The sequence below is a fragment of the Mastomys coucha genome, unplaced genomic scaffold, assembly GCF_008632895.1.
Source record: "Mastomys coucha isolate ucsf_1 unplaced genomic scaffold, UCSF_Mcou_1 pScaffold12, whole genome shotgun sequence".
Classification (NCBI taxonomy): domain Eukaryota; kingdom Metazoa; phylum Chordata; class Mammalia; order Rodentia; family Muridae; genus Mastomys; species Mastomys coucha.
Genome location: NW_022196894.1, coordinates 95,956,888 through 95,979,178, shown reverse-complemented (window position 1 = coordinate 95,979,178; position 22,291 = coordinate 95,956,888). Strand labels below are relative to the sequence as shown.

At 45.9% G+C, this 22,291-nt stretch overlaps 1 protein-coding gene across 1 annotated transcript in view; it reads left to right on the top strand.

Moving 5' to 3' along the window:
- Tmprss2 (transmembrane serine protease 2) overlaps positions 1 to 22,291 on the top strand; it is a 37,401-nt gene that overhangs the window by 5,606 nt on the left and 9,504 nt on the right. The window contains exons 2-7 of the mRNA XM_031364839.1: positions 6,377 to 6,444; positions 8,698 to 8,917; positions 14,294 to 14,380; positions 14,907 to 15,032; positions 19,143 to 19,269; positions 21,415 to 21,525. Coding sequence (XP_031220699.1) covers positions 6,430 to 6,444; positions 8,698 to 8,917; positions 14,294 to 14,380; positions 14,907 to 15,032; positions 19,143 to 19,269; positions 21,415 to 21,525 — 686 coding nt within the window. The 5' untranslated portion in view covers positions 6,377 to 6,429. The remainder of the gene's footprint in view (positions 1 to 6,376; positions 6,445 to 8,697; positions 8,918 to 14,293; positions 14,381 to 14,906; positions 15,033 to 19,142; positions 19,270 to 21,414; positions 21,526 to 22,291) is intronic.

Below are 22,291 nucleotides of genomic sequence, written 5' to 3'. Positions count from 1 at the left end.
TGTGTGTTTGTATATGTCTATGTGGTCTGTCTGTATCTGTATGTGTGAGTGTGTGTGTATGCATGTCTCTAGGTGCAGGTGTATGCGTATCTCTACGGATATGTTTCTGCATGCATGTGTGTGTCTTAGTATGTATCTCTGCTTATGTGTGTGAATGTCTCTGTGCATGTCTCTGTGTCCGTATTTGTATTTGTGTATATTATGTGTGTGTTTATGTGTGCATATGTATCTGTGTTTGTATATGTGTGTTTCTTCCTAGTTTGCCTCTCTATTGCTGTGATTAAATAAATAAAAAACCACCAGGACCAAAATGACTCCAGGAAAAAAGAGTTTACTTCAGCTTATAGTTTACAGTCCCTCATCCAGAGAATTAAGGGCAGGAACATGGAGGCAGGAACTGAAGCAGAGACCATCAAGGAACTTTGTTTTGTGGGTTGTTCTATATGGCTTGCTTAATCTACGTTGACCACCTTTCCAGAGTGACATTGCCCATGGTGGGCTGGGTCCCTCAATCGGTAGTCAAGAAAATTGCTCCATGGACTTACCTATAGGACAGTCTGATGGAGGCATTTTCTCACCTAAGGTTCCCTCTTCCAAGATGCCCCTAGCTTGTATCAAGTTCACACACACTCCCACCCACCCACCCACACACACACACACACACACAGAGAGAGAGACATATTTTGATTTTTGGTATGGTACAAAGCTAGATTAAAAACAAACCAAACAGACTTAATTTCTGCCCTAAAAAAGTTTGTAATCCCCTTGCAACCACAAGGCTTCTACAGAAAAAGAAATGCAGATGGTGAGGGCCTGTCTTTTCTGAGGTGTTTTGTTTCACTTTCTTTCCCTCCCCCTAGTTTTTGGGAGCTGACACTACCCATAAGCCAGGCCCAGCCACCCACCTTCAATATACCAGCTAAAGAGACAAGTCATGACAAAGAGCAAAATGATATTTATTCAGTGTGGCCACACTGGGAAGAGGAACATAAAGGGGTCCAGTGACACCCAAGCCCTTCTGAGGATCCCTACCTGAGATCCATGTTCAAATAGAAGACAAGAAGTGTGGCTATCTAAGCAGTCCTGGTCAAGGTCACATACTGAACATGGTCTCAGCTCCCATCTCTCCTACAATGACTGTATAAGCTGTCAGAAGGATGTGAAATCTTTTCCTGGGAAGCAAGTCCTGCTGGCTGGCATCAGGCTTTAGCATTTTTCTACTCTACACTGAGATTTATGAGACACTCTTTCTTTGTTTTATTTTGTCTTTTGTTTGTTGTTTGTTTTTGGTTTTTGGAGACAGGTTTTCTCCATGTAGCCCTGACTGTCCTTTGTAGACCAGGCTTGTTTTGAACTCAGATATCTCCCTGCCTCTGCCTCCTGAGTGCCAGGACTAAAGTCACTGTGTTGTCTATTCCTGTTTGTTAACTTGACTACATCTGGAATGAACTATAATCCAGGAATGGAGGGCACACCTGTGATTCAGATCCTGAGGCTGGAAAACACAGGCTTCTGACCTGGATCTTGACATAGGATGACACATGCTTTTGAGGCCCAGGCAAGGTAGTACATGCCTTTAATCCCAGGAGACAGAGGCAAGCAGATCTCTGACTTCAAGGCCAGCCTGGGACAGAGAAAGTTCCAAATCCAGGCTTGGTGGTACATACCTTTAATGTGGGCCATACCTTCTGCAGGAGGCCTACATAAGGGCAATGGAAAATGGAAGGTTTCCTTCTTCTTTTGCCTGTTTGCACTTACTTGCCAGCACATCTATTGGAGCTTACTTCTTCAGGATTTCAGCTTATACAGAAAACCAGCTGAAACACCTAGCCTTGTGGGACTGAGCAATGACTAGACTCTTAGACTCCCCTTTCACAGTTGCCCATTATTGAGTTAGTTGAACTGGAGACTATAAGTCACTCTAATAATTTCCCTTAATATATAGAGATATTCCATAAATTCTGTGACTCTAGAGAGCCCTGACTAACACAGACATGCACCACTCTGCCTGCCCCTGAGGAACTCTTAATTCTTTCAGATTCACTGTTTTGATAGTCTGATAGTACAAGTGTCTCTCTTTAAGTAACTTCCTCCTTGCCAGAGTGGTATCCCCATGTCCAGTACTTGTCTATGCTGAATGCCTCATACCTCTACCTATCCTACTATTGACTAGCTTTCTCCTAACTGTGACCCTAAGAAGAATGTGACTTGAGCCATGGTTCTCTTCTCTGTGTTTATTGGCTGTGCAGTGTCTGGTGATGGTGGTGGTGTGATGACAGAGGTGGAAGGAAGATTCTGGGGTCCCCTCCAACTTCTAGCATCTTGAACAGTACCTGGCATTCTGGGGGCCTCGTGAAGGAGCCAGCACATGTGAGGTGTTGTGTGAGGACATCGGTGGACTTCAGTTATTGGGGTTATCCCATACTCTTGAATGAAAGTGTCAATGAGCTTGTCATCATGTTCAGAGGAAAGGACTACAAGGCAGTTTTTGTTTGGAAAGGAGTTTTTTTATATCATGGGATGGGACCAGACTCCACAGTGTTCTCATTCAGTGACAGCTGGGCAGGTGAGCTCATACTAGACAGCACCAGGGTGCAGTGTTCCTTTGAGGTGGAGTGGATGAGGCTACCATCCAGGGGCCCTTAGGAAGCTTGTCCTCATTTACTTTCTTGACAGTTAGCCAAAGTGCTTCCTTAAGTCTGGCTTTCCAGGGTCAAAGGCAAGTATCAGGCTTCTTTAAATGACGGGGTAGCTCTCATCTGGTTATGTCTTGCTCCTTTCAGAAGTCAACAGGTAGGAGTCAGAGCCTCATGTGACCATGGAAATCCCCGTTTAGAAGATGACCAGGATTGAATGTGACTCCCTTGCTCTTTTTGACACCTTTTCTGGTCCCTTCCTTCCTTCCTTCCTTCCTTCCTTCCTTCCTTCCTTCCTTCCTTTCTTCCTCCCTCCCTTCCTTCCTTCCTTCCTCCTTTTCTTCCTTCCTCCCTCCCTCCCTTCCTTCCTTCCTTCCTTTCTTCCTTCCTTACTTTTTTTTTTTTTTGGTAAGTTTAGGCTGCCCTCTCCTTCTCTTCCTAAGTTCATGGTAGCGGAGCTGGGCCCTTCTTTTATTTCTGGCTTCTATGTTTTGTGGGTCATGGGATCCCTCTGCTGGCCTGTGCTTCTGATGGCCTTCCCTTGACAATTCACGGCTGTGCTCCTGGCTTCCTCCTTGCGTGAATTTCAAGCACCTAGTCATTGCTCCTTTCAGAGGGCTCCCAAGCTGGGAAGACTGCCAGTGGATCAGATTTTCATTTCCTGAAACTTCAACTAAGCCTGTAATTGGTGAGGCAGATCAACAAGTTAGAAAGAACTCAGAGGAGTGAGAGCCAGTGCAGCTGAGCTTTTCTGGAAGGATACTGGACAGGGCCTGGGTGGCCCTGCTTATGGTAGGAAGTCAGGATGCACTAGGTAGATGTCCAGGCTTAGAGTCTATTATTTGTACAGTGGTCCTAGAGAAGACACACCAGTGGGTGGCAATTGCATCGTTTTAAGAGGTCTAGGTATTTCCCGTACATTTTAAATGGTGATTTCTCTCACTGTAGGGTACTCAGTTTCATTCTCATATCCAGAAAGCTGTTGACTTTAATATTAGAAAAACCTAAAATCTCTCAGCATGACTCAGTTCTTCTGTTTGTTTGATCTGCAGCAGAAGAAATGAAAGACTTGGTGCATTTCAATGTTCAAAGTTATAATCATCTTTCTTCATTGCAGGTTGTTGTTTTGGGGGGCTTCTTGTGTTTAATGATCCAAGTACTAGCTTGGCTTAGGAGATGAATAGTTGACCTCTTCTGATCCCTTCAGAGACACTGAGCTTTGAGAGTAGGTGAACTTCTCATTAGCTTGGAAGAATTTACCAGTACCAATCTGCAAGTGTTGAAGGAGACACCAGAAGCCCTTAGAGTTGCTTCTTTGGTGGTGTTGGGGATCATACTCATGGTCCCCTGTGTGATTGGCGAGTACTCGATCACCAAGATATGTCCCCAGGTAAAATTAGCTTTATTTAACTCTTACTAAGGTAACACTGTGTACCAACACCAAGGATGTTATTGCTAATGTTACTCGATGCTCTGAGAGTAGTATAAAAGGCTGTATCTCTTTTCGGTCTTGACAGAGAACTGAGACACGGGACCTTTCCAGGTCACAGCTAGTGAGAGATTGAATCCAGCTTAGGATCCAAGTCCTACCTGAAGCCTAGTGTGTCACGCATAGCCTACTAAAGCTACATAGTGCTGCCTACTGCTTTCTGTGTACCTAAGTGTCAGGTTGATATGTGCATGTGTGGTGTAGTGTATGTATGTGTATGTGTTCATGTGTGTGTAGGTGTCCATACACATGTGTACATGTATGGAGGCCTAGAGGTGCTTGCTAGGTATCTCCCCAGTCTCTTTCCTCTTTAATTTTGAGATAGGGTATTTTACTGAGCCAGGAGTTTACGGAATGGTGAAGAGTATCCGTTCATGTGTTAGGGATCCTCCTGGCTCTGCCTCCCTAGCACTAGGACTGCAGGTGGGCACTTCCATGTCTCAACTTTTAAGGGGATCTGGAATTCAAACTCAGGTTGCGATGCTTGCTTAGCAAGCACTTTGCCCACCGATCATCTCCCCAGTACTAGAGTATCTGATTCTTATAGATGAAGGGGGCTTATCCTGGCTTCTGAACTCTGTCTGGCCCTCCTGGGCACATCATCTGGTGAATGTTTCTTAGAATAATCTTGGGTCGTTTCAAGTCCAGCATGGAGGAGTGAAGCAAAGCCCTTAGAGAGAGGATATCAATGAAAAAAGAATGCAACAACCCCCATCAAAGCAAGGTGGGGACTAATGGATTCAGGAGCATCTCAGCAGATGGATGGACCAGGCAGGGAGCCAGGGATGGAGAAACTGCTTTGATTCTCAATGGAGCCAGAGAGAATGGGAGCCTACAACCATGGAGCGGAATGTCTGTGAATGGAAAATCAGTAAAAGATGAGATGGGTGGGAGGGATCTGGCTAGCCTGAGTTGACAGGGTTCCTCCTGAAGGCAGGCCGGGCTTACCAGGTATTCTTGGAGGATGGTAGCAGACTGAGAATCTGCTCAGGTCAGGTATTGAAAGTTGAGACTCTTAGGAAACTGATTATCAAGGTTTCATTAAACTAGATGTCATATGGGAGTGCACATTAAGTTCAGAGGCTTGATGAGGTTGTCAGTAGAGGACAATGATGGGGAAAATGGCTCACTTAAGTAAGGGACTTCATGCTGATGGCATCACTGGTTGTTGCTGACATTTCACACATGGCTACACAGGCAATGACCCAGGGACTTCTTTTCATAACTACAAAGCTACCAGGACCAGCTCTTGTCTGCAGCAATGCCAGCATGAAGTGTCTTGCCGACATCAGGAAGCAGGGCATCCATCCAGAAGCAGAGCCAGGGAGTAAAGCTGGCCTGTAGATCTATGTCCAAAAGGCTCGATGCCTTTCCCAAGCACCCCAAACTACCTGGGGGTTGCCATTTCACATTTGAACCATAACAATGTGTCACAAGGACACATAATTTACTAAAGCTTGGGTAATCCTGTGAGGCTTATGTAGAAGAGTCAAATGCAGCCTGCCTCTGGTGTTCAATTGCAGGCCACCGGTTCCATGCAGTTGCCTGCGTGGGCACACCTGTAAGGAGTCTGGGTTTGACCCTGTCAGCTGCTCCCCTGCTCTTCATTCTCTGAAGACTCCCATCTGTGTCCATTTGCAATGACGCTCATCTTAAATGTGTCAACCTTGGTATCCATTTTGAAGAGATGGAAGCTGAGTTGTCAGGCTGGTTCAGATATTGTCTTAAGGATGCTTTTGGGAAAAGGCACAGGCAGAAGGTAGCCCTGGGTGTTTGCTTTCCAGGCTTGCTGTTGCCCTCTGTGGAGCAAGATGGCAGGTCTTGTGTGGTTTTCTCCCACGAATCTTCCTTTAGGTGAATGTAACTGGGAGGAACCATTACTAAACCATATAAATGTGGAAGGGCTTGGAGTCCCAGGCTCAGCCCTGGGTGCTCCTCTGTAAGCAGGGTTCTCTGCTTGTCCCCATTTCTTCAAGGTTAGGCAGACTCTCCTGGCCACAGTAGTTCAATTTGTACCCCAGGCCCACTCATGAGTTTCTCTGTACCCCAGAGGGGGGCATTAGGTTGAATGACATAAACACATCATATGCAATGACCCAGGGAATGAAGAGGCATGGGAAGATGTAGGTAGAGTGAAGGCTGAAGGCCAGGGGGCAGAACTGCAGCTTGCTGTGGTACAATGTGACGTTCACCCAGAGTCTTCTAAAGCTAAACTACATTAAATATTACTGTGTATGCTTCTTTCCTTCAGGTCACCTGGAGGAAGCCACATACTGACCTCCTCATGCTGCTGACACAGGCAGGATGGCGTTGAACTCAGTAAGTGGTTATTTCCTCCATCTCTGTTCCTTCATCCCTCTGGTATCTTCCACATGTGTCCATCGGTAGTTTTAAGAGTTGTGTGTAGGAGCAGGTGGCCCTTTGGACATTGTTCAAGGTGTTTGTGTTAGTCACTGTTCTGTTGCTATGAACAGACACCATGACTAAGGCAACTCTTCTTATAAGTAAAAGCATTTAATTGGGTGCTTGTTTACAGGTTCAGAGGTTTAGTCTGTCATCTTGGTAGGGACTATGGTCGCACATAGGCAGTTTCTGGAGCAGCAGCTGAAAGTTCTATATCCTAATCTAGAGGAAGCATGGGCTTTTAAAAGAGGTCCACTCCCTAGTGACTAAGCATTTAAATATATGAGCCAATGGGGACCTTCTTACTCAAATCACCAGTTATATTAGGAAGGGTGTGACAGGGAGAGAAACCACCACTGCTGGGCAGAAGCTGGGATTGGTGCACTGTATGGACTTCCTTCCTCCTTCAAGGGCAGCAGTGTGTATACAGGAGAGATAGGATGGGGCAGAGAGCATCACTCTAGGGAAGGGAGTCTGTGACAGAGCTGTCAGTGCCTGCCTGTCAACAACTGGCGATCAGCCATATCTGGATGAGCCATTGGGTGGTCTATTCCTGCTGGAAGCCCACTCCCTGGGGGCAATAAAAGCAGTTGTCTCTGCCATCTTCAAGCCTGACCAGTTCACTGTACACTTCCCACATTTATAAATACTTATTGGCTAATAAGAATATTTCCCTAGGTTCTGTAAACTATATGCCTGTGTCCCATTTTATGAGTCTCTGCTACTTATTTATTTATTTATTTTTACTGGATCCCTTTATAATTTTATGAGCTTCACCCAGGACAATGTGGTAGGTGTATCAGCCTTTCCTGCTGGAGAGAGGAGCACATTCTTAGATGGTTTGGATCTGGGCCAGACATTCACCTGATTTCTGGATCTGGAGTGCTCTGTTAAGATAGGAATACCTTTCACTGTCCCACCTATCTGGCTTCAAGACATAATCTTTGGATTTTTGAAGGAGAGTGCTAATGAGTTATTTAGCACAGATTATTAACCTTGGAGTGTTTATATTGCCTTAAAATTCTCAATTTTTAGGCCAGCAAGACAGTTCTATAAGGTAATAGGTGACCTATATTCAATCTTTGTGGCCCAAAGGGTGGAAGGAGACAACCTATTCTCATGGGTTGTCCTGTGATTTCTGTTTACACACACGTGCAACATACACAATAAATAAACTAATTTAAAAAAAATCTGAACATAGCCCCTCAGTGGCCCCTACTGAGGATACCTGCTTCCAGAAGATGATTTCTTTGTCATTCCTGAGGCCCATGAGAGAGCCTGAGCAGAAAGGGAGCTAGAGAAGTTTGGGGTAAGAACCCTTAGAACATAGGGTACCTGGGGCCTCCAGGGGAGGTCCAGCCACTGAGAGAGTGGGGAGAGTGGAAATAAGAAGTCCTGACAACTGCTAGGCTGTACTAGGAGTGCATCTGGGGAAGGCCATGTGAATGGATTGAGTGAAAGGACTGGTGCCCAAGCAGAAGGTCCCTCCAAGTTCCCCTGAGAGGGCACCTGTGCCCTTGGCACCAAACTGCACACTCTATAGAGTTGCTTACACTGAGCTAACACCACCCTGGTGAGAGCAGATGGGTAAAGGACTGCCAACTACAGATGCATGAGAGAAAGGACCCTGGAAGAGAATGACCGCAGGAGCCTGCATCGCAGGTTTCTTCCAGCAGTTTCTCAGCTCATTTACTACACCCGGGGTTGCACACCGGATCTGAAAGTGAGGTCCCTTCAGCAGGTGAATTCTCAGATATGAGGTACTCTGAACCTCAACATCAGCCTGGCTCATCATTTTACAGCTCAAGACTCAGGGGGTGACCTAGAGGAGGAACCAGAGAATGGGACTCTAGCTGTGTGTTTTGACCCCAAACTTGTATGTTTTCTTTGTTTTCTACAGAATCTTAGTTATCAGTCATCTTTTCTTTATTTTAAAGAACAAATAATGGAAACAAATGGACCAGGAAACCAAAGCTAATGAAACACAGATAGTTGAGCATTCTAGTTAACTCAGAAACAGAGTCTACTCATTCTAAGTGAGTTGCTGCGATGACAGAGTGCTCGGCAATCTGCTGTCTCTCTCCCCGTCTTCTGTGAATGATGCTAACTTTCCAAACCTTTAGGGTGAGTGAGAGCTATAACTGACTTATCTCCTTTCCCATCATTTAGGGGTCACCTCCAGGAATCGGACCTTACTATGAGAACCACGGGTATCAGTCTGAACACATCTATCCCCCGAGGCCACCCGTGGCTCCCAATGGCTACAACCTGTATCCAGCCCAGTGCTACCCATCTCCAGTGCCCCAGTATGCTCCAAGGGTTACGACGCAAGCCTCAACACCTGCCATCCACATACAGCCCAAGTCCTCAGGAACACTGTGCACCTCAAGTAAGCCCCTTTAGCATTGTACCACAAGGGACCACAGTTTCTGGATCTGTCTTCTTTTGTGGTCTCTTAGTTCTCCTACCTTGTCAGTAGCACTACTGCCAACAGGGCCAATCTTTTCCTACCTGCTTTCCACTTCGGCTGGTCAGAGTCATGGGCTCTGCCTCACCTGTTTAGCAGGGAGAGACCTTCTTCTCTCCTTGGCCTTTGGTGCAGCACCACTGTCTGCTTGCCCAGCTCAGCTGGACTGTTAGGGCATGGTTTCTCAGTCCCTTCTTGCCTCTGTGCTTATGGAAGTGTTGTCTCGAATCAACAGTAAGCACTGGAGGTTGGAGTGAACTGTCTTACATGCTATTGATGCGCTCAGAGTACAGACGGCTGAGGGTTAAGATACCTCCCGTGACTAGCCAGAGGCCTTTTGAGGCTCTTACCTCTGCCAGTACTTGCCCTAGAAGAAGAAAGGTCTTCCCCATGATGGGGGTTTCTCCCCTTCCAGGGCCTGCCAATACATTTTCTGGGGGACCCGGGCTGCCCCTCCCATGGCACAAATACTCTCCCAGTTCTGGATGTATCATGTCTGTCTTCCTCCATAGCCCCCCTGGAGCCCCAGAACAGTGCTGAAGGTTGAATATGAAAGCTGAATCTCTTTCCTCTCTCCTTTGGCCCTTTCTCTCAATGGTTATCCTCACTATCCAGATTCCTTACCTCGATGTCCCTCCACCTTTGAATTCCAGCTGTTCTCAGTGTTGTCTCTCCAATGTAAAGAACACCAGTGACTCTACTGATAAGCTATTTTTTTTTATATTTATTTTTTAAAAATATGTGTGAGAGAGCGTGTGTAGGTTACATGTGTGTACCGGTGCCCATGGAGGCCAGAAAAAAGTGTTGGAGTTCCAGGTATTGTCAGTGATTGTAAACACTCAACACAAATGCTGGGAACCGACTTTGGATCCTCTGGAAGAGCAGTAGATGTTCCTAACTGATGGATATCTCTCCAGCTCCACACCAGCTTTTTGGCAGATAGTTTCTGCTTTATGAGTTGAGCACCTGTCTGTGTGTCTCATGTATAGTTCAAGGTTGATAAGGAAGTGGATCCTGTGGGCCATCCACCACTTCATTAGCAATCAAGTGATAGGCCTTAGGCCTCAGGAATCCATCCTACTTGGACACTCCTGGCTTTCCTGCTGTGCCTCTCTACTTGTGAGTGGGAGTGGCTCTTCTGTCCCTTGCTCTGCTCCACTGCTAGTCACATGCTCTCTTTCCTGTCTGCATGAACCTTTTCATCTTCGCCCAGCTGAGGTGCAGAAGATCACCAGGCCTTTACTCACCATGCTGGCTGGAAGAAAGCCAGGGCAAGGAACTATTAGTTGTCAGAGGCCAAAGAGCCCCATGTAAGGTTGCACCTCCAAAAAGACTCCCCTGCCTTCAGTGGTCAGCCCAGAAGGCAGAAGGGTCCAGTGTACCCCTTACTGAATACTTTTGCATTCCTAGGGAGTAATCAGGAAGTGACAGATGGGGGGTGGGAGGGATGTGTTAGTTTTCTGCCAATTGCCTGTAAATAGGAAGGATATACACTGAGGTGGAATTTTTCACTGTAAACCTGATTGTAAGACCTCTTACTGTGCGTTGATAAAATCACTATTTGATGGTCAGCCTTTCAGACTAGAGTCTTGCGCTTCCCATCATTAGCCTTCCAGAAGCACAGACTGACGCCCATGTCCCATGAACTGGAAAGTAATTTAGTAATTTTATTTGTTATTTTTTGCACTCACTTTGACAATGCTTTTAAAATCACGTGTGTTTTTAAAATGTTTTAAAATGTTTTTAAAATCACATTACACAGTAATGAGCACCAGCTGTTCTCATGGAGCACCTAAATTCCTCTACAACTCCAGGTAGAGAGAATCCAATGTTATTTTCTGGCCTCTGAGGGTATGTACACACACACACACACACACACACACACACACACACACACACCAAAAAGAAAAAATGACACATGTTGTTGCTATTAAAACATCAAAAAGTCAGGGCTGGAGAGATGGCTCAGTGGTTAAGAGCACTGACTGCTCTTCTGAAGGTCCTGAGTTCAAATCCCAGCAACCACATGGTGACTCACAACCATCCATAATGAGATTCAGACGCCCTCTTCTGGTGTAGCTGAAGACAGCTACAGTGTGCTTACATATAATAAATAAATAAATCTTTAAAAAAAGAAACATCAAGAAGTCTACATTTTTTGCCAGAACGATATTAAGCTCTGAACCTATGTCCTACAGTATGTTGGCAGCATGAGTTTAGAAGTCATTTAGGAGTGTAAGGAGATTCTGCTTTGGGTTCATCTGTTTGCTCTAGCTACTGTCATGGAACTTACCCATTTGAGTGGCAGTGCATGCACCTGCAAGAGCCTTTGAAGATCAAAGTCAACAGTCCTGTGATACAGAGATGCCATAGGGCTGAGTCAACAGGCTCTACTGGGAAGGATGGATATAAATGAATAATGGCCCAAGACTGAACCTTGCAGGTCTATGCTGTGCAGTCCATAGCTGGTGACAAATGCCTTCAGAGGTGAAATGGGGGTTTCTTGTTGCACACATGGTCCTGAGAAAACCAGCCAGATTGTGACTCGGCACATGCCCCAACAAGAGGTGAAGGACACCTGATTTAATCTCCCTCACTCGCCAGCCAAGTTACTGACTCAGTGTTTGTTTTTTTCCACTGAGCTAGGTTCCTGAACATGCTAGGCAAATGTTTACCACTGAGCCACATGGGCAGCTTTAAGCAAGTTATTTTATCTCAGATACGATGGCATGCAGATAAATGGCCCAAAGAGGAAAGTGTGCTTGATAGTTCATCAGGTGAGCCATAGGAATTTCTCTTGTGGGTTTCTTGGTGGCTCCACCCTGGTGCCTGAAGGCACCGTCACCCCTCACTGGGTTTTGATAAAATCTCTGCCTGGTGAGGTGTTCAGACCCAGGCCTCCCCTGTGAGGCTGCCTGCTTTTCCATAGGAGCACAGTCCCTGTTGATGGAGATGAGGACCAATCCCCAGGCAGTTTCTAAACCATTAGCAGGATGTCGGAACCAGATGAGAGCAACACTTTCAATCCTAAGCCAGTCAGCTTGGGTCTTTTGGTTCCAGAGCCCAACCTGAGCTGACTTCTGGAAGCACAGTGGCACTGCAGCTGGGGTCCCCAGGCCTGAAGGCTCTTTCTAGCCTGGGAGTGTTCATTTCAATGATATTTGCCCTGCTCTGTATTCTATCTCAGCCTTTCTTCCAAGGAAAGCTTCAAGGACCCCACCCCTCACCCCCTGTGAGGCTGGGACTTCACCTGGAGAGGGAGTTGCTGGGAGTGACGGCCCCTCACTGTGAAGAGGACAAATTTCAGACTCCTCAGCATCCCTTCTCTGACATCTGTTTCTTTCTTTAAACCTTGATGATACTTTTAGCTTAAACCTCTGTCCAGCAGTGCCACCCCTCTTTACTATGGATGGAAGAAATCAGTGAGCTATTGGAAATAATTCTCTAAATTATTTTATTCTTAGCTGAATTCTTATGAGTGCTTTCACATACATGTGTACCAAGTGTATGTAGTGCCCACAGAGGCCAGCAGAGGGCACTGGATCCCTTGAAACTGGGGCCAAGTCCTACTTGGTGACTCAGTTGTGAGTCACCAAGTATAACTTCTGCAAGAGCATCTTAACTACTGAGCCATGTCTCCAAACAAAAGAGTTCCTCCTTTGTTTTTTATTTGTGTGCTCATTTTAAACATTTATTTATTTGCATACCACAGAGTGTGCAGAGGTCAGAATAGCCTGTTGGATTCAAGGCTTGTTCCGGGACCAAACTTAGGTCATCAGGCTTGGCAGTAAGTGCCTTTTCCTGCCAAACCATCTTGTAACCCCCCTGTGGCAGGCAGAGTGATTCAATTTATACACTTTAGTTTAATTCCACTTAACTGTAATTACTGAAAGTGTCAATAGCGGTAAGTGGCTGTCAAGTACCACAGGGTTCTTTCAGCAGCCGTGGGATGTAGAATCTCTTAAGCATCTCCTGTCAATAAAAACAAACAAACAAACAAACAAACAAAACTGATGACCAATGAGCTGCAGCAGGAATTAGAAGGTGGGACATCTGACAGGGAGAGAGAGAGAGAGAAAGAGAGAGAGAGAGAGAGAGAGAGAGAGAGAGAGAGAGAGAGAGAGAAAGGAATTCTGGGAAACAGTCAGATGGGGGAGATTTGCCTCTAATTCTGGAGGAGACAGTTGTATAAACCTGAGGAGAGGTAGCTTGTCATGTAGAAGACATAGCCTAGAAGCAATAGGATAAATGAGTTAGGATCTAGTCAGGGAACAAGACAAAGCTTATGGCTTAAGCATTTATTCATAAATAATTTATCTCAGAGTTGTTATTTCTGGGAATAAATTGGCCAGGAAGAAAAGGCTAAAGTTACAATGGGAAGGATAGGTGCTCTATCTGGAGCCCCCTGGCAGCCCCGTGATGTTTTGGGGGACAGTTATATGATTCATACTTGCAGTTGCTGAAACTAGGCAGCTCTCCTCTTCGAGCTGTCTTTTATGTGAGCACTGACCCGTTTTCAAACCCTTCCTGAAGCATCCTGATGTTCTAAGAGCTCAAGGTTGCTGGATTTCATTTCAAACTGGAGCTTCAGCTTTCCTTTCCCCAATCACAGGGTTCCAGGCTACAGATGCACGGAGACTCCCAAGTGGTGCCCTTAACATTCAAACTAATGTTTGCATGTGTGTGGCCATCCTGTTTCTTAAGGGGACTGTGTAGCTCAGTGGTAGAACACTTGGCTAGCATGAGGGAGACATTGGGTTTGATCCTTAGCAGTGCAAAAACAATTAATTGGTGCCTTTTCTTCCCTAATGTGGTATCTAAATGGACCCGCGTACAGTAGCAAAACTAGGACTTTTGGCTGTGGGACAATATAAATGTGTACTCATAAAATCGTTCTGCTTCTCAGGCTTAGTGTGGTATTCAAAGAGGAGCATGCAGAATCCAGTACCTTATTATGAATAGGCTTCTAACTGGGTGGTTTCCCCAGCTTTAGGTCATGCAAGAGTTTAAGCAAGTTTAAAGGTGTCCGGGTTAAGCTGGCCTGGTTGCTATGTGTAGCAGGTGAACTTTGAACTTGGACTTCTGAGATCCTCCCCTTCCTGCCTCTCCTCCTCCTCTTTGTTGTATCTCAGACTGGCCTTAAACTCCTGCCCTTGTCCTCACCTCCCGAGTACTGGGCTTATAGGAAGGCATGTGCAATCATGCCCAGCCTGACATGTGATATTTTCAAGTCAAATGACTCTAAGCAGAAAGACCATCTTCTTACAGCACTGACCTGAGCATCCCTCTCTTCCGCAGAGTCTAAGAAGTCGCTGTGTGTCGCCCTTGCCCTGGGCACTGTCCTCGCGGGTGCTGCTGTGGTTGCTGGCTTGCTTTGGAAGTTCTGTAAGTTTGGGGCTGGATGCTGCCACTGTGTGCATGGTTGTGACCATGACCCTTCTCCCCAGGATGGAGGAGCCAGGGGACAGCAAGTGCTCCACATCCGAGATGGAGTGTGGGTCTTCAGGCATATGCCTCCCAATTTGGTTTTCCTAGAGGGGAAGTCTGTTCTTTCTTCCCTTTTCTCCATGCACTTTTTAGACAGATCCTCCCTTTTAGACATATTCTTGCTCCCTCTAACCTAGGGCTTGTGGGAATCCTAAACTAATTCTCTCATCCAAGTAGCAATCATGCCTGTACCCGGCTCCAACAAGGCCACACCTATTCCAGTGAGGCCACACCTCCTAACAGTGCCATTTCCCACCAGCCAAGCTTATTCAAACCACTATATGAGGCAATGGCATGCCCCTCTTCATGAGGAGGTGGTTTCTCCTGTTCACTAGATTTGAGGGTGAATGACAAGGCTCCTAAGGGCTCTGCAGTTCCTTAGATACTCGGCCTGATGAGTTTTTCCCCCTTTCTCCCAATCCAGTACCAGGGGACAGCAAGTGCTTTACATCCGAGATGGAGTGTGGGTCTTCAGGCACATGCATCAGCTCTTCTCTCTGGTGTGACGGGGTATCACACTGTCCCAACGGAGAAGACGAGAACCGGTGTGGTGAGTTGGCCCTGGCTCTGGGAAGCACTGGGTTCTGTATGTCTGCCTCAAAGTGGCAGCTGGGGACAGCCAGGCACAGTGCTAAGCTCAGGCTCTGCGGCACACAGAGTGATAGGGGAGAAGGACAGAAACCAGCAAGGACTCCGTAATTCAAACACACATGTTCCCAACTGCCACTGGATGACAGTGAAAACAAGCAGGCTGTTGAAAATAAGTTAGGGTGTACTATGCTGGTTTTAAAATAAGTGACTTTAAGATTGTGTCCACTGTGGCAGCAGTGAACAAGTATATTTGCTTTTTTCTTTAAATTATTTACTTAATAACTGTCAAGTTAAGCTTGTGTCATGTTTGTAAGGTATAGTGTGGTGTCCCTATACATGTACCCCCATGGATGGGACAGTCACACTGCTTAACATATATCCTCCGTGCTCTTATCTTATGGTGGACTTGTGTGGTCTGTCTTGGAATGGACAGTGTACTGTTAACACTTATCACCATCTTGCACTATAGATCTCTTTTCATTCTTCGTGTGTAATTAATATTTTGTGTATTTTGACAAGCTGTCCCCCACCCCTCCCTTACAGCTCCTGGTGAGCACTACTCTGATCTCAGCTCCAGTGAATATGACTTCTGGATCCCATGTCCTTAAGGTGCTTGCCTCTAAGAACTTTCCTCAGTGCAGAATTCTTCAAGTTCACCTGTATTGTCCAAGTGGCAGGGCACCATCCTTTTTTTATAGCTGGAACCCTAGTCTGTTGTGTACATGGACATTTCTTCACCCATGCACCAGCTGATGGATTCTTAGGGTCGTTTCTAGAAGCTGGATTGCTTGATCATGTGATAATTCTGTTTTAGTGGTTTCGAGGAGCCTCCATATTGTTTTTCATTACTGGCTAGACACATTACAATCCCATTGACGACTTCAGAGGCTCTCTTCTCTTTTTACCCTCACCAGCACAAGTTATGTTCAATATTTCAATGACAGCTGTTCTGTTAATAACAAGCACAAGGCAACTTCTTCCTTTGAAGAAGTTTTAATTTTGTAATTTTAAAATTTTAAAAATATATTTACTTACTATGCGTATGGCGGGAACAGCTATGCCATGATGCATATGTGGAGGTGGAGGACAGTGGAAAGGAGGTCTCTCCTTTCACCATGAGGATCGTGGGAGATCAAATTCAGCTTGATGACATGTTTTTTTTTAACTCACTGAGTCTTCTTGAATGGATTTGTCTTTCTTGTACTGTTCATTTTTGAAGCCGATGTCAAGCACAGGCAGGAGGCTGGGCCCAAGAAAGACATCTAAGGATCAGGGTTGTGCTAATCATGTTCCAGAGTCTGAAGCTAGACCATTTGACATCCTGGCACTGTGGGCAAAGCCTGCTGTTGGGCTGCTCCATTCTGAGGCGGTGATGAGGTGACGTAGACCCTGGGTTTCCCTGGCTCTGCAGGTGACAGTGAGCCACTGTCTTGCTGCCTGCAACAGCTGTCCTGTCCTGCTTTTCTGCCTTTCTTGGAACCAATTCCCCAAGCACTGCCCATGCCTAGGGGCTGAGGCCAGCCATGGCTTCTCTCTGACTTCCTGTTAAGTTCAGATGTGTCCCAACCAAGGAGCCATTCTCCTAAATGGGAAGTTCACATTGCTGTCCGAGTCTCTCCAGGAATCTCCCAAGCATTGTTGTCTCTACCCAAGTGGTTTCCAGTCTCCTTGGAATTTGGGGTAAAAATTCCCACAGACCTGGTTGTCCAAGGTGGGTTTGTTTACTCAGGGCTGACTTTGGGTGGAGTAACTTTCTGCTGCATACTCCCCTCCATGCCCTGCGTGAATTAGATTCTGTGGCGTTGGTCTTGTCGCAAAGAAATTCCCAAGGGAGAGCCCTGGGGCTTGGCTGTTGGCATGAGTGGACTGATACCTGCTCTGTGCCCCCGGGGTTCCTAAGCAGATGTGTGCTTGGGAGATACAGTGCCCACACCTGAAGATGGCTCTTTCCATTCTTTGGGTGACAGCAAATGTCTTAGGAAAAGAGGGCACTTTCTGTGTTGAGAATGGCTAAGGTGTCACGTGCAATAGATATCACTGCATTTCTGTTCTTGTCTATATAGGAGCATTAAATTTCCATTTCATTTTATTTCAACATTAGGTGGAAACCAGGACCACACACATGGAAGGCAGGAGTTCTACCACTCCCCTGCCTTCCTGTGCATAACCTACTTTTTTTGAGGCAGTTACCCAGGCTGGTCTCAACGCCTGATCTTCGGAGGGCTAGATCTCAACACTCAGGATGCGATGCTTAGGTTATGAGTAGACAGTCGCATGCCTTATTAGGAGTTGAACTGCTAGCAAGGCATTTTTGTTTGAGGTTTGGGAGTTGGTGCAGTTTCTAGTTTTCATATAAAAGGGGCAGATGATCTGGCATGGCGTGTGCCCCGTGTAGATGGAAAGGGCTTGCTTTCACCTTCTCTTTCATGTCTGATTTTAAATGTGACATGTTTAAGAATGTGCATGGAAACTGGGCATGGTTGTGCCTGCCTTCAGTCCTAGCATACAGGAGGCAGAGGTGAGCAGATCTCTGTGAGTTCAAGGGTAGCCTGGTCTACAGATCAAGTTCCAGCACAGCCAAGGCTGTTACACAGAGAATCCCAGTCTCAAAAAACCAAAAGCAGGGGTGCGGGCGAGTACTGATGCGCATGGCGCTTTCTTCCCAAGGGCAGGGCATGTGTGAACACCAGAACCCACCAGTTCCTTATTCATTTTATCAAGTCTTTCTCAAAGAAATATGAGAATTCTTATATATCCACAAAACACACATGCTCTGTGGTTTCCCTCATCCCTGAAGCCAGAGAAAACAATCAGGCCCCAAAGTGGTCACCCTCTGAGAGGGGACCCTAAGGTGTCAGGCAATTTGTCCAATAAATGAGTCAGGGCCAGGATGGAAGTGAGAAGTGAGGCAAGGCTTGACCGGATCGTGTTGTTTCCCCTGGTCACGTGGCCCTGTCTTTTGGCAGCCAGTTCCCTTTGGGGTGGTACTGTTTAGAAGATTTTTCTTGTAAATTCTTTGCCTCCTGGGTGACCCACCAGTGACCTAGGAGTCTGCTCTGAGTTGGCTGCTCTCTCAAGTCTATCAGATGACAAGCCCTTTGAATGCTGGGATATGTGGATCTCTCTGGAGACCAGAGCTGAGTAAGAAAGAGCCTAATTGCGTTCTAAGTATGTTAGTCTTTCAATGAAAGAGCTGGTACCTTTTGAAGTAAAATGCAGATGAGCAGTTCAGCATTCATGTACTAATGCTTGTCAGGGACCTGGGTGTTCTGCCGGGGCATGGGATTTGGATGGGAGATCAACTTGTTCAAAATGGGAGCTTGGTAGGGACTTTGTGTTGCTCTGTATGTATTTTATTCATTTTTTTTAAACCAGCCTTGCCCAGGTCCCAAGAAACTACTAATATCCCTCTTTTTAAATATTTTCTTTTAAAATAAATTTAGAAAAGTATGTGTATGTGTGTTTCTCGGTGCGTGTATGCCACATGAGTGCACTGTCCCAGGAGGCCAGAACAAGAAGGCATTGGATTCCCTGGAGCTGCCATAGCAGGTTGTTTTGAGCTACCCAACATGGATGCTGGGAACCAAACTTGGGTCCTCTACAATGTGCTCTATATGCTCTTAATGACCCAAGTCATCTCTCCAACCCTTTCTTAGGTTTTCTAGCCTAGACATTTCTACTGTTTGAGGTTGCCTAAGCTGTGATTTTTCTTCACCTTGTGTCATGCCTTAAAGGCTCATTCATATACTGGCTCCTGTCAGAGCTTGGCTCCTGTTGACAGCTGAATGACTTTCCATTATGTTCCTTGGCTGTGGCATGTTTCCAGTCCTGTGGTCACTGACAGGCTATGGGCCATTGTGAAGAATTTATGTCTGAATATCTGTTTGGAATTCATTTAGAATGCTTTCAGCCAGGGGAACAGAGATTCATGTTCCTTTTTGTATGCAGCCATGGCCTTAGGAAGAAACTGCAGTGGTGTGTGTGGGCAGTGTCGTTGGGGTAGGACAGCAATTAGAAGATATGGGGTTAGAGCTAAGGACTCATGGAGCGTCTCTCTCTCCTTGAACAGTTCGCCTCTACGGACCAAGCTTCACCCTCCAGATTTACTCATCTCAGAGGAAAGCCTGGTATCCCGTATGCCAGGATGATTGGAGTGAGAGCTATGGGAGAGCGGCATGCAAAGACATGGGATACAAGTAAGTATGGCAGCCCAAGAGGGACACAATGCCATCATAATGACGCGTAAAGACTGTCTCTCCAGCTCTCTGTATGTGCCAGGGACTGGATGCTTCAGACATTTGTCACTTTCCAAAAGCTGGTCCTATAAGCAGAGGGCAACCTCATCACCCGGCACTGTCAACCTTGCCTCACTGCACCTGTCCTGCATCTTTCCTGGCTACTTGGGAATGCCCACAGAGTGCTGGGGTGCCAGGAGGAAGGGTTCAAAACAAGAAAAATAGGTCACATTCTGTCCCTGGAGTTAGTCAGATGAGCTGAGCCTTTGTTCTGTTCACTGTGGGAACCACTGAAGGCTTTGGACATGGAAGAGACCCAAGCAGAGGCACACTTAAGAATTCCTTTCTGCTGGGGGATGGCAGTGTACACCTTTAATCCCTGCACCTAGGAGGCAGAGGCAGGTGGATCTTTGATTTTGAGGCCATCCTGGTCTATAGAATGAGTTCCAGAAAAGCCTGGGCTACACAGAGAAATGTAGTCTCAAAAAAAAAAAAAAAAAAAAAAAAAAAAAAAAAAAAAAAAAAAAAAAAAAGAAAAAAGAAAAGAAAAAGAAAGAAAAGAATTTCTTCCTATGTGCAGCATAGGAGACATTGGACAGGGTGCCATCACTTCCAGGCCAGGGGCTCCAGCATTGTGAAGTGTCTTCTGCTATAACAAAACACTTGAGGATGAGTATTGTATAGAGAATGGGGGTGCGTTTTAGCCCATCCTTCTGGAGGAAATCAAAGATTACCTGCTGGCTTCTGGCGAAGGCCTTGTACTGTTTCACCTTGTGGTAGAAAAGTGGAATTGCTGATGAGCTCATGTGGTGGGGAGGACCGAGGGGGCTGGACCTACTGTGGAATGATCTGTTCTCCAGATACTTAAAGTTAATCCCTTAGAACAGAATTGATCCCTTTGTGGGAGTTGCTGCAGCACAAATGTTACTTAAAGTTCCTGCCACATCTCAACACAACACTGTTGTGACAGAGTCCTCTCAGCAGATAAGAGAGCACATCCAGACTATGGCTCTCATAAAGTATGGCAGGCCATAAGCCTGGGAAGAGAGCTGTGGTTTTAATGAGGATTTTTCTTCCATGGGGTCACTGTGAGTTCTTATGCACAGTAGGGCATTCTGTTCGCCAGTTCTCAAAGGTGAGTTGGTCTATGGTGTGAAAATTGGCATCTTAGCTAATGAGAGGCTTCAAAATGCCACCCTGTAGGGTTACGGAGATGGGCTTAGTGGGTAGAGTGCTTGCCACAGTAACATGTAAACCTCAGATTGATCCCCGGCACCCACGTAAAAGCTAGCTGTGGAGGCAAACTGAAATCTGTAATGGGGAAACAGAGACAGGAGCATCTTTTGGGCTTGCTGGACAGCCAACTGAGCTGGATTAATGAAAACCAGGTTCAATAAGAGACCCAGGCTCAAAATACAAGGTAGAGGGGACTAGGAAGATTGTTCAGCAGTTCAGAGCATTGGCTCCTCTTTCAGAGAAATTGAGGCCAGTCCCCAACACCCACATAGTGTCTCACAACTATCGGTATCCCCAGTTCCAGGGGATCCAGTGCCATTGTCTGGCCTCTTAAGAGCACTAGGCATATCTAGGATACGGAGACATACATGCAAGCAGACACATAAAATAACAAAATATTTCTTAAAATATAAATGTAAGGTGGAGAACAACTGAGGTAGATGCTCCGTGTAGACCTCTGGTCTCTACACACACAAATATCATCTGTGACAGAGTTTTTAGGCACACAATAATACCCCCATATCTAGAACCAGTGGAAATTTTATAACCAGGTAGACTATAATAGGTTGCCATCTATACATTTTTATTAGACAGTGTGTAAATGGGCATCCTTAGCAGCCTGTTGTCCTAGATCATCCTGGGTCTGAAACACAGCTGATGGGAGACTCTAACCTTTCAAGGGTTCTGGATTGGACCATGGTTTTCACACATCATGGCTGATTTTGGACTTGGGTTTTGTTTTCTAGAGTGTTCAGGTGTCCCTTTCATGGCAGCCATCATCAAAGGGTGGCTTTGTGATACAGGAGTATGCTTTGTGAATCGATATGCCTGAAGCATTATTTTCAGTAAAAGTTTCTGTCTTTTTTCCAGGAACAATTTTTATTCTAGCCAGGGGATACCAGACCACAGCGGGGCAACGAGCTTTATGAAGCTGAATGTGAGCGCAGGCAATATCGACCTCTATAAAAAACTCTACCACAGGTACGGAGGACTCCTTTGACTTGCAGACCTTGAGAAGGATGAGGAGATCCCACAGGCACTGCCTTCCTGAGTTGCCTTTTCTAGACTATGTTCTGGGTGGAGGTGGGAGATGAGCGTTAACTGCTGGAGATTAGAAACAGGATTTGCAGTGACCGTGCAGTGACTTCATTCTTACCAACTTCTGTGACTTATAAGGTACTTTGCCATTTTGGTTTCAATCTCTACTGTCTGGCCTCCTGTTAGTAATAGCTAACATTGTGAAATGAGAGTAGACTTTCGTTGTTGTTTGGTTGATTGGTTTTTATTCTCCTGACACTGGAAGGTATATCTGCTGTGCTGGGGTATATGTTGGTTGGCTTTTAGTTAGTATAACAAAATGCCTGAAGCAGACTGCTTTATAAAGAAAAGGGTTTTGTTTTTGTTTTTATTGTATTGACTCCTGCTTTTAGAAATAGAAGATCCATATGGCATGGCATGGCTCTAGCAGGGTCCCTGGGCCACATCTCAGCATGTCAGAAATGTTAAGCCCTGTGTGGCCTCTCTCCTTGTCCTTATGAAGCCACCAGGACTCTGTCATAGAGACTCCCCCATTCAATGACTCAATTTCACAAAGTTCCACCTTTCAAGATCACAATTACACCAAGTCTCTGTACTCAGTACCGTGAATCTCGGGCTTATTCCCCCACCCCCACATAAGCTCAGAGGGACAAACTGTATGACACTGTAGCACTGGGCACCAGGAATTCAAGAGACTTTCTGGTCCTTG